This window comes from Oncorhynchus clarkii, chromosome 16, assembly GCF_045791955.1.
Source record: "Oncorhynchus clarkii lewisi isolate Uvic-CL-2024 chromosome 16, UVic_Ocla_1.0, whole genome shotgun sequence".
Lineage (NCBI taxonomy): Eukaryota > Metazoa > Chordata > Actinopteri > Salmoniformes > Salmonidae > Oncorhynchus > Oncorhynchus clarkii.
In genome coordinates, this window is record NC_092162.1 from 65015781 (window position 1) to 65028163 (window position 12383).

General features: G+C 43.1%; 1 protein-coding gene across 1 annotated transcript in view; it reads right to left on the reverse strand.

Moving 5' to 3' along the window:
• Positions 1 to 428: 428 nt before the first annotated feature.
• Positions 429 to 12383, reverse strand: part of LOC139368925 (plexin A3-like) — a 181704-nt gene continuing 169749 nt past the window's right edge. Inside the window, exons 26-32 of the mRNA XM_071108425.1 lie at positions 10536 to 10639; positions 10301 to 10397; positions 5272 to 5462; positions 4961 to 5130; positions 3797 to 4009; positions 3553 to 3703; positions 429 to 3279 (exon numbers count right to left, since the gene is read on the reverse strand). Of these exons, the coding sequence (XP_070964526.1) occupies positions 3184 to 3279; positions 3553 to 3703; positions 3797 to 4009; positions 4961 to 5130; positions 5272 to 5462; positions 10301 to 10397; positions 10536 to 10639 (1022 nt within the window). The 3' untranslated portion in view covers positions 429 to 3183. The remainder of the gene's footprint in view (positions 3280 to 3552; positions 3704 to 3796; positions 4010 to 4960; positions 5131 to 5271; positions 5463 to 10300; positions 10398 to 10535; positions 10640 to 12383) is intronic.

Here is a 12383-nt window from a genome sequence, read left to right on the forward strand (position 1 = left end):
AGTTTCAAACCCTATGAGATGGCGTTAACCAAGAGGTACTAAGTCAAAATTCAAGATGTTCTCTTTCAGATTTATGATAAGCTATAATTGTAGAAAGAGGCTCAAACATAGCGTTGATACCTGTAATACACCTGTAATGCTGACAGGGCAGCTCTGGCAAGCTGCCAGTCATTTCTGACTGAGTCCTTTTCACACACGGTGGACGGTGAGATCCAGACCTAGATCCAGATACACTGACCCCATTTCTCTGCACTAAAATAACACCAGGATGGTGAAACCTATTATCCTTAATTATCCTCCTGCAGCTCTTAACATGCTAATGAGCTCCAGTTTTATTTGAGAACGTATTTCGCTCAGAGTTCCAAGGCCAAATTCTAAATTGATTTGGTGCTTATCTACAATATGTATCTTCCATGGAGAAAAATAAGTTTTTCTTCTGGTGTGGATTTAATGGGTTTTGAAAAGGTATACTAATGGCTCTTTCGCTCCTGGACTGATAAGCAAGCCTAATTATTCTACAGTAATTAGTTAGTTTCAGAGCTATTTAATCTACATAGAAAACAGAGCGTCACTGTGTTTAAGGTCCCAACGCAAAACAACACCCAGCATCTAGACTCTAGAAGGGTTAACACCTGTACATTGATAAACCAAAGTATTGGTTTCATTTACTAAATTGTATTTAATCTTTGGGGACTTGATGGATAAAAAGAACAGTTAGATATACTGAATTTATATTCAGGATTTGGACTACCACAAACCTCTGGGTTTTAGTAGTAGAAATACATATTTGTCTACCATTAGTTATGGGAGAACATGGTAATTTGAGGCTTTATCCTATTCAATGAACAAATCTTTTAAAGATGTGTTTGTACCTGAAATTTAAAACATGATATAATCTATGGTTAACAATGTATTGTAATGTGTGGGTCAAGCCGAATGGCATTATTCAACCCAAAGACAAGAGCGTGATCATTTGTAATGTGTGGGTCAAGCCGAATGGCATTATTCAACCCAAAGACAAGAGAGTGATCATTTGTAATGTGTGGGTCAAGCCGAATGGCATTATTCAACCCAAAGACAAGAGAGTGATCATTTGATTCTTCCCTGTGCCTCCTTTGGTCTGTCTGCATTCCTCACGGTTGTCACTGAACACGTGATGTAGCGATCACAGTTTTATTTTTCAGTTATGGATGTGAAGGAATGCTGTTAATTACTGAATGTACGAATGTATCCTAAATGAACCCGGTCCCGTGTGTGAATTGGCATTGAAAAGACTTGCAACTGTGTTAGAGACTTGACATATACAGTATACCTGCAGTACAGAGGACATCCACTGTGTTCAGGTACGTTCAGTCAAACACTGTACAAAACAAGAGTTTTCATTCTTGTGTAAAATGAAAATAAATATGAAATAAATAAAGGCAAAACAATAAATACTTAATTGTTGGAGAGGACTGAACTCAGAACCATGTAAATGTACTATAATATTCAGGTATAAGGCTACCAGACTGTATTTCCTCCCAGCAGAGAGAGGAGTATGGAGAGGGGACATGGGTGTGTGTACAGTCCGCTGCTGTACCACTACTGAAAAATACAGAGCTTCTACTGTCTGTCGTGGAAGGAGTCAACAGAGAAAATGGGCATTTACCATCCGATCAGAACCTACAGATCGGCCTACAGCTACTGGCTTTATGGGACCGTAGGGTAAACAAAATGAAGGATGAAGGTCTCCTGGGTTGGAAATCAGTATTCAACACAGTATCCTCTCTCATCTTCTGAACAGTGCTTAGTATGGTAATGATAACATAGGCAGCAAATAGAGGCTCCCCCCCCCCCATAAACTACCATGGATGACCTACCAGAAGTGAACTCACATACACATAAGCAAGTATTCTATTCAGACAGCATTTAAAACATACAAATCTATACTGTTATCCCGTCTGTTGTGTTTGGTGTTGCGTTACACATTATGCTCAAGCTGTCATTTGTAATAATGGCAAACATCGGGAAGCGAAAGACCATTTTCACAGAACGATTATCGTAAGATAGAGAGTCTCTAACGGGAACTGTGTCTTTTTGGTGTGTAATCTAATGAAACATGGCTGGCTGTTTTATTACTAGACCTATTGCTGTTAATGGATCAACTACTTTTAGGATGTTTGATTTGGGTTATACGGGTTGTTTCCACGACAGCAGTAGCCCTGAGTTCTGGACGGGAACCCCTGGGACCCTGACAGATCAGATTCACAGAGGAGCAGACTAAAACAATGATCTGAGTACAATTAGCTGGACAGTTACTAGGGTGGAACGTCCATGAGGAAAGGGCTTCACTTCCTGCTTGACTGCAACACAAAAGGCAAGCTTTAAAACTCTGGACTCTGAGCCATCAGCAAACATCCATTTGGCCCGAATAAAAAATAAAAAGATAAAGGCGCTTTGTAGCTATGGCATTTGAGAGACGAGGGGGATGGCCACCCCTCAGCCCCAACACGCCCCTCAATTTATGTCACTTAATCAGGCCTCTGATGCTTCTAGAATTTGGTGTCTTTTGGCCATACACTGCCTGCCTCCTTCATCACGTACTGGCATTGAACCTCCAACCCTAACACAACAAAACAGAACCTCGAGGCTTTCCTTTGGGGCCAAGAGGTTATAGTCTACTACTTGTACCTTACCATACTTGTGGTAAAACCCATACATTTCAAGATCAAATCTACAGTCCACACCTAAATGTTACTTTTCAGCATTTTGTACAATTATTATCGCAGACCAAAAGCTACTCTTCCCATGGCACTAGCTTGGCAGTTCAGCACAGTTTCCAAGGCAACTTACTGTATGCCTCTATTGGAATGAATCTGGTAGTTATCCACAGCAGTCCTCTTCCATTAGATTAGGCAGTTACTAGAGTCTGCCATTGAAAAGGCCAGTGTGGAGAAAAAAACTACTCAGAATGTCTCACTGGCAATGGCAGGTAGAGGTTTGAGAGAGTGAGGATATTGGGCACAGAATCTGGTCTGTAGACATTGGGCTCAATGTGCTGTGGTTCGTTGTGTTGATTGTCCAGTGTCCAGTCCTCCTTTTTAATTGCACAAGCTGTGGATGCTCCAACACAGGTCCGTTCACCAGTTCAACCAAACCCCCATTTCCCACTTCTCTCCCGACCCCCTGTTCCATCCTCTGTCCTCAGCTGCTGCCCGACATCAGGTTAATGGCTTGTTCCAGTTTGTGTCGCAGCTTGTGTTTGCGGCAGTAGCCATCCCTGTCTAGTGCGGTCAAAATCTGAACAGAAAAGTGAGATCATTTTTTCTCTCTCAACATTAACAAGACTGTTTATTGCATGACATTTCGGTATCACAGTGTAAAAAAAATCCTGTTGATTTTACGGTAACTTAATGGTAACATACTGTATTATAAAATAAAAAAAGTAACTTACAGGTAACTGACTACCAGTAAGTTACTGTAAAATACAACAAGATTTTATTTCAGTGTACATTATGTACACTTTTACAATCTGAGGTCAAATAAAGAACAGAGTTGGTCCGTGTCTCCTACCTCCTCTTTGTACTTGTTAATGTAGAAGTAGAGCTCACTGAGAGCACTGAGAGTGTTGAACTCGGTGCCATGGAGACGAGACTGCTCCACCAGATAGGCATCCATGTCCTGGTCACTGATGGTAGGCATCTTACTGATATCTCTGTAGTACCTGACACAAGCAAAGAGACACAAGAGCGCTCAGTGTTAAGACTCTTTGAGAGAAAATTAAATATGACAGCAAATAAGGTAACTGAAAGTGTACCTCTCCACCCAGCTCTTGTAGTTGGGGATGTCTTTAGCGTACAGCAGCTTGTTGGAGGGCGAGTCCTTGCCCAGGCGGTGCTCTGACGTGGAGCAGGAGTCCATGAAGGTCTGGGCCACCACAGACAGACAGGCGTCTGTGATGCTGCTCTTATGGATGTCAAACACAAACTGGGGGTTCTTGATCACATTCACCCAGAACCGCAGGGGCAGACTGTCAGACAGAGAGAAGGGAGAGAAAGAGAGAGATAGAGTTACAGTTGGTATTGGAGTGTCACTTGATGCAATAGTTGACAATCCAAAATACAGATTTAAAAAACTACTCAAATAGAGTTTTGAGGCACTAAAAGCAGTCATAGTCACACATGGTACAGTATGGTAAAAACGTATGAATTTCCATGTGTTACGTTTTAGTCAGAGGTCAAAAATATTTTTTAGTAAGCGCACAGTTACAGCCTGGGCTCCATTGACCTATTTATCATTTCAATGCAGGGTCACACAGAGTCTACTTTTTTTTGTGGAATATTTTATTTTTGCATTTTCCAAACAAAACAAAAGTGAAAAGACAATAGGACAAAGTAACAGAGGGGCGTAAAAAAAAAAAAAAAAATCTAATTCTAATACAATAAAAATAAATACAAATAAATAAAATAAAAAATAATAATGAGATCTCATTGGATCTCACCTACATATTAGACATTAGAAACACTGTGACTGTGTTGAAAGTCATGTGTCCTCCGATACACAACCCAAACCAAGCTGCACTGCTTCTTAACACAGCGCGCATCCAACCCGGAAGCCAGCCACACCAATATGTCGGAGGAAACACCATGCACCTGGCCACCTTGGTTAGCGCATACTGCGCCCGGCCTGCCACAGGAGTCACTGGTGCGCGATGAGACAAGGATATCCCTACTGGCCAAACCCTCCCTAACCCGGATGACGCTAGACCAATTGTGCGTCACCCCACGGACCTCCCGGTCGCGGCCGGTTACAAAGACAGAGCCTGGGCGCGAACCCAGAGTCTCTGGTGGCACAGCTGGCGCTGCAGTACAGCGCCCTTAACCACTGCGCCACCCGGGAGGCCAATGATGATGAACAATATTAATAACATTCCACCCATGAGTCCACTAGAGGGCAGCTATAAGGAACACTCTGTGCTTACCAGTTGCTCTTCCAGGTGTGACGGACATCAGGGTCAGTGATCTGCCTCTTGTCAGCCTGCTCGTCCAGGAAGTCAAACATGTACTTGATGGCCAGAGGGAGGGCACTGCCGCGGTGCGCCGTGCTGAACACCGTCTCAAAAAGGTCATCCACAAACTTCTGCAGAGTTCCCTGTATGGTGATCAGACAAACGGTGTCAACACAGAGTCCAAGATAGGAATGTGTGCCTGGCAACAATACATTATCATGACACATTATGAGACAATCCACTAAAATACACAGTTCAATCAACAGACTACAACGAGAAGAGACCTTGGTGGCCAGTAGGCGGGTGAGATAGATCTCAGACACCATCTTGCTGCCGCGGTCGCCCTCCCGTTGGTCAGCGTGCTCGTGATTCTTGACCAGGTGCCAAAGCTTGGTGCCAGTCTCCTGGTCAGGGGTGATCATGGGAGCCCGGGAGCGCAGGCTGTCTGGGCTGCTGGACGTCCTCAGGAGACTCTCTGGAAACACAACAACACAGATACTGTAGGAGGCTGGGCTTTCATACAGTAGGTATTGAAAAACTGAAAGATTCATTAATACGTAACCATAACGACTCAGAGAGATTCATTAATACGTACCATAACGACTCAGAGGGGTTCATTAATACGTACCATAACGGCTCAGAGAGGTTCATTAATACCTACCATAACGGCTCAGAGGGGTTCATTAATACGTACCATAACGGCTCAGAGGGGTTCATTAATACGTACCATAACGGCTCAGAGAGGTTCATTAATACCTACCATAACGGCTCAGAGAGGTTCATTAATACGTACCATAACGACTCAGAGGTTCATTAATACGTCCCATAACGGCTCAGAGAGGTTCATTAATACATACCATAACGACTCAGAGAGGGTCATTGATACCTACCATAACGGCTCAGAGAGGTTCATTAATACGTACCATAACGGCTCAGAGAGGTTCATTAATACGTACCATAACGACTCAGAGAGGTTCATTAATACGTACCATAACGACTCAGAGGGGTTCATTAATACGTACCATAACGGCTCAGAGTTCATTAATACGTACCATAACGACTCAGAGAGGTTCATTAATACGTACCATAACGGCTCAGAGAGGTTCATTAATACGTACCATAACGGCTCAGAGAGGTTCATTAATACGTACCATAACGGCTCAGAGAGGTTCATTAATACGTACCATAACGACTCAGAGAGGTTCATTAATACGTACCATAACGACTCAGAGAGGTTCATTAATACGTACCATAACGACTCAGAGAGGTTCATTAATACGTACCATAACGGCTCAGAGAGATTCATTAATACGTACCATAACGACTCAGAGAGGTTCATTAATACGTACCATAACGACTCAGAGAGGTTCATTAATACGTACCATAACGACTCAGAGAGGTTCATTAATACGTACCATAACGACTCAGAGAGGTTCATTAATACGTACCATAACGACTCAGAGGTTCATTAATACGTACCATAACGGCTCAGAGAGGTTCATTAATACGTACCATAACGGCTCAGAGAGGTTCATTAATACGTACCATAACGGCTCAGAGAGGTTCATTAATACGTACCATAACGACTCAGAGAGGTTCATTAATACGTACCATAACGACTCAGAGAGGTTCATTAATACGTACCATAACGACTCAGAGAGGTTCATTAATACGTACCATAACGGCTCAGAGAGATTCATTAATACGTACCATAACGACTCAGAGAGGTTCATTAATACGTACCATAACGACTCAGAGAGGTTCATTAATACGTACCATAACGGCTCAGAGAGATTCATTAATACGTACCATAACGACTCAGAGAGGTTCATTAATACGTACCATAACGGCTCAGAGGGGTTCATTAATACGTACCATAACGGCTCAGAGGGGTTCATTAATACGTACCATAACGACTCAGAGAGGTTCATTAATACGTACCATAACGACTCAGAGAGGTTCATTAATACGTACCATAACGACTCAGAGGTTCATTAATACCTACCATAACGGCTCAGAGAGGTTCATTAATACCTACCATAACGGCTCAGAGGGGTTCATTAATACGTAACCATAACGGCTCAGAGAGGTTCATTAATACGTACCATAACGACTCAGAGAGGTTCATTAATACGTACCATAACGGCTCAGAGAGGTTCATTAATACGTACCATAACGGCTCAGAGAGGTTCATTAATACGTACCATAACGGCTCAGAGGGGTTCATTAATACGTACCATAACGACTCAGAGAGGTTCATTAATACCTACCATAACGGCTCAGAGAGGTTCATTAATACGTACCATAACGGCTCAGAGGTTCATTAATACGTACCATAACGGCTAAGAGAGGGTCATTAATACCTACCATAACGGCTCAGAGAGGTTCATTAATACGTACCATAACGACTCAGAGAGGTTCATTAATACGTACCATAACGACTCAGAGAGGTTCATTAATACGTACCATAACGGCTCAGAGAGGGTCATTAATACGTACCATAACGACTCAGAGAGGTTCATTAATACGTACCATAACGGCTCAGAGAGGGTCATTAATACCTACCATAACGGCTCAGAGAGGTTCATTAATACGTACCATAACGGCTCAGAGAGGTTCATTAATACGTACCATAACGGCTCAGAGAGGGTCATTAATACGTACCATAACGGCTCAGAGAGATTCATTAATACGTACCATAACGGCTCAGAGAGGGTCATTAATACCTACCATAACGACTCAGAGACGGTCATTAATACCTACCATAACGGCTCAGAGAGGGTCATTAATACCTACCATAACGACTCAGAGAGGGTCATTAATACGTACCATAACGACTCAGAGAGGGTCATTGATACCTACCATAACGGCTCAGAGAGGTTCATTAATACGTACCATAACGGCTCAGAGAGATTCATTGATACGTACCATAACGGCTCAGAGAGGGTCATTGATACCTACCATAACGACTCAGAGAGGGTCATTAATACCTACCATAACGACTCAGAGAGGGTCATTGATACCTACCATAACGGCTCAGAGAGGTTCATTAATACGTACCATAACGGCTCAGAGAGGGTCATTAATACGTACCATAACGACTAAGAGAGGTTCATTGATACGTACCATAACGGCTCAGAGAGGGTCATTAATACGTACCATAACGACTAAGAGAGGTTCATTAATACGTACCATAACGGCTCAGAGAGGGTCATTAATACCTACCATAACGGCTAAGAGAGGGTCATTAATACGTACCATAACGGCTCAGAGGTTTATTAATACCTACCATAACGGCTAAGAGAGGTTCATTGATACGTACCATAACGGCTCAGAGAGGGTCATTGATACCTACCATAACGGCTCAGAGAGGTTCATTAATACGTACCATAACGACTCAGAGAGGTTCATTGATACGTACCATAACGGCTAAGAGAGGTTCATTAATACCTACCATAACGGCTAAGAGAGGTTCATTAATACGTACCATAAGGACTCAGAGAGGTTCATTAATACGTACCATAACGGGTCAGAGGTTCATTAATACCTACCATAACAGCTCAGAGAGGTTCATTAATACGTACCATAACGGCTCAGAGAGGTTCAATAATACGTACCATAACGGCTCAGAGAGGGTCATTAATACGTACCATAACGGCTCAGAGAGATTCATTAATACGTACCATAACGGCTCAGAGAGGGTCATTAATACCTACCATAACGGCTCAGAGAGGGTCATTAATACCTACCATAACGACTCAGAGAGGGTCATTAATACGTACCATAACGACTCAGAGAGGGTCATTGATACCTACCATAACGGCTCAGAGAGGTTCATTAATACGTACCATAACGGCTCAGAGAGGGTCATTAATACGTACCATAACGACTAAGAGAGATTCATTGATACGTACCATAACGGCTCAGAGAGGGTCATTGATACCTACCATAACGACTCAGAGAGGGTCATTAATACCTACCATAACGACTCAGAGAGGGTCATTGATACCTACCATAACGGCTCAGAGAGGTTCATTAATACGTACCATAACGGCTCAGAGAGGGTCATTAATACGTACCATAACGACTAAGAGAGGTTCATTGATACGTACCATAACGGCTCAGAGAGGGTCATTAATACGTACCATAACGACTAAGAGAGGTTCATTAATACGTACCATAACGGCTCAGAGAGGGTCATTAATACCTACCATAACGGCTAAGAGAGGGTCATTAATACGTACCATAACGGCTCAGAGGTTTATTAATACCTACCATAACGGCTAAGAGAGGTTCATTGATACGTACCATAACGGCTCAGAGAGGGTCATTGATACCTACCATAACGGCTCAGAGAGGTTCATTAATACGTACCATAACGACTCAGAGAGGTTCATTGATACGTACCATAACGGCTAAGAGAGGTTCATTAATACCTACCATAACGGCTAAGAGAGGTTCATTAATACGTACCATAAGGACTCAGAGAGGTTCATTAATACGTACCATAACGGCTCAGAGGTTCATTAATACCTACCATAACGGCTCAGAGAGGTTCATTAATACGTACCATAACGGCTAAGAGAGGGTCATTGATACCTACCATAACGGCTCAGAGGTTCATTAATACCTACCATAACGGCTAAGAGAGGTTCATTGATACCTACCATAACGGCTCAGAGGTTCATTAATACCTACCATAACGGCTAAGAGAGGGTCATTGATACCTACCATAACGGCTCAGAGGTTCATTAATACCTACCATAACGGCTAAGAGAGGTTCATTGATACCTACCATAACGGCTCAGAGGTTCATTAATACCTACCATAACGGCTAAGAGAGGGTCATTAATACGTACCATAACGGCTCAGAGGTTCATTGATACGTACCATAACGGCTCAGAGAGGTTCATTAATACGTACCATAACGGCTCAGAGAGGTTCATTAATACGTACCATAACGGCTCAGAGAGGTTCATTAATACGTACCATAACGGCTCAGAGGTTCATTAATACCTACCATAACGACTCAGAGGGGTTCATTAATACGTACCATAACGGCTCAGAGAGGTTCATTAATACGTACCATAACGGCTCAGAGGTTCATTAATACCTACCATAACGGCTAAGAGAGGTTCATTAATACGTACCATAACGGCTCAGAGAGGTTCATTAATACGTACCATAACGGCTCAGAGGTTCATTAATACCTACCATAACGGCTCAGAGAGGTTCATTAATACGTACCATAACGGCTCAGAGAGGTTCATTAATACCTACCATAACGGCTAAGAGAGGTTCATTGATACGTACCATAACGGCTCAGAGAGCGGGTGAAGGTAAAGGAGTTGGCGATGTTGTAGGCAGAGACCTGCTTCTGGACCAGGGCTACCAAAGACCCATCTGCCACCTGGAGGTGGAGGAGGAGAGAGATCTTTAATCATCTATCATCAAATGAAGGACCATCAATTTGACTGTTTTCATCTTTGTGTCTGGGAAATGTGGATGAGTATTATGTGGATGTGTCCAGCTGGTGATGCTGTCTGACCTGGTAGTGGGCCAGGGTGTTGAGCCTCTTCCAGTCACTCTCAATCTTTGTGGTGACGTCCTCATCTTGAAGGATAATTCTAGTCAGTCTTCCTTGTCGCCACTCTGTGAGGACGGAAAACAACAACAACAGAAGATTGGTTTGGGCTATGATCCATATCTTCACTTTCAGCAGGGAATAACTACTAGCCAATGTTGCAATTAGTTACAGTAAATCCTTCACAGTAATAAAGAAAACCTTCACATACAGGGTCCCCACTGTAAACATGAGTATGTCTGTTTCCAACGAGGATGCTATTACCACAGACCCGTGTTTCTTAAGAGGCTGTTATTACCACAGACCCGTGTTTCTTAAGAGGCTGTTATTACCACAGACCCGTGTTTCTTAAGAGGCTGTTATTACCACAGACCCGTGTTTCTTAAGAGGCTGTTATCAAATCAAATTTTATTTGTCACATACACATGATTGGCAGATGTTAATGCGAGGGTAGCGAAATGCTTGTGCTTCTAGTTCCGACAATGCAGTAATAACCAACAAGTAATCTAGCTAACAATTCCAAAACTACTACCTTATAGACACAAGTGTAAGGGGATAAAGAATATGTACATAAAGATATATGAATGAGTGATGGTACAGAGCGGCATAGGCAAGATACAGTAGATGGTATTGAGTACAGTATATACATATGAGATGAGTATGTAAACAAAGTGGCATAGTTAAAGTGGCTAGTGATACATGTATTACATAAAGATGCAGTAGATGATATAGAGTACAGTATATACGTATACATATGAGATGAATAATGTAGGGTATGTAAACATTATATTAGGTAGCATTGTTTAAAGTGGCTAGTGATATATTTTACATAATTTCCCATCAATTCCCATTATTAAAGTGGCTGGAGTTGAGTCAGTGTGTTGGCAGCAGCCACTCAATGTTAGTGGTGGCTGTTTAACAGTCTGATGGCCTTGAGATAGAAGCTGTTTTTCAGTCTCTCGGTCCCAGCTTTGATGCACCTGTACTGACCTCGCCTTCTGGATGATAGCGGGGTGAACAGGCAGTGGCTCGGGTGGTTGTTGTCCTTGATGATCTTTATGGCCTTCCTGTGACATCAGGTGGTGTAGGTGTCCTGGAGGGCAGGTATTTTGCCCCCGGTGATGCGTTGTGCAGACCTCACTACCCTCTGGAGAGCCTTACGGTTGTGGGCGGAGCAGTTGCCGTACCAGGCGGTGATACAGCCCGACAGGATGCTCTCGATTGTGCATCTGTAGAAGTTTGTGAGTGCTTTTGGTGACAAGACGAATTTCTTCAGCCTCTTGAGGTTGAAGAGGCGCTGCTGCGCCTTCTTCACGATGCTGTCTGTGTGGGTGGACCAATTCAGTTTGTCTGTGATGTGTACGCCGAGGAACTTAAAACTTACTACCCTCTCCACTACTGTTCCATCGATGTGGATAGGGGGTGTTCCCTCTGCTGTTTCCTGAAGTCCACAATCATCTCCTTAGTTTTGTTGAGTGTGAGGTTATTTTCCTGACACCACACTCCGAGGGCCCTCACCTCCTCCCTGTGGGCCGTCTCGTCGTTGTTGGTAATCAAGGATACCACTGTTGTGTCACCCGCAAATTTGACGATTGAGTTGGAGGCATGCGTGACAACGCAGTCGTGGGTGAACAGGGAGTACAGGAGAGGGCTCCTTGACTAGTCTCTCAAAGCACTTCATGATGACGGAAGTGAGTGCTACGGGGCGGTAGTCGTTTAGCTCAGTTACCTTAGCTTTCTTGGGAACAGGAACAATGGTGGCCCTCTTGAAGCATGTGGGAACAACAGACTGGGATAGGGATTGATTGAATA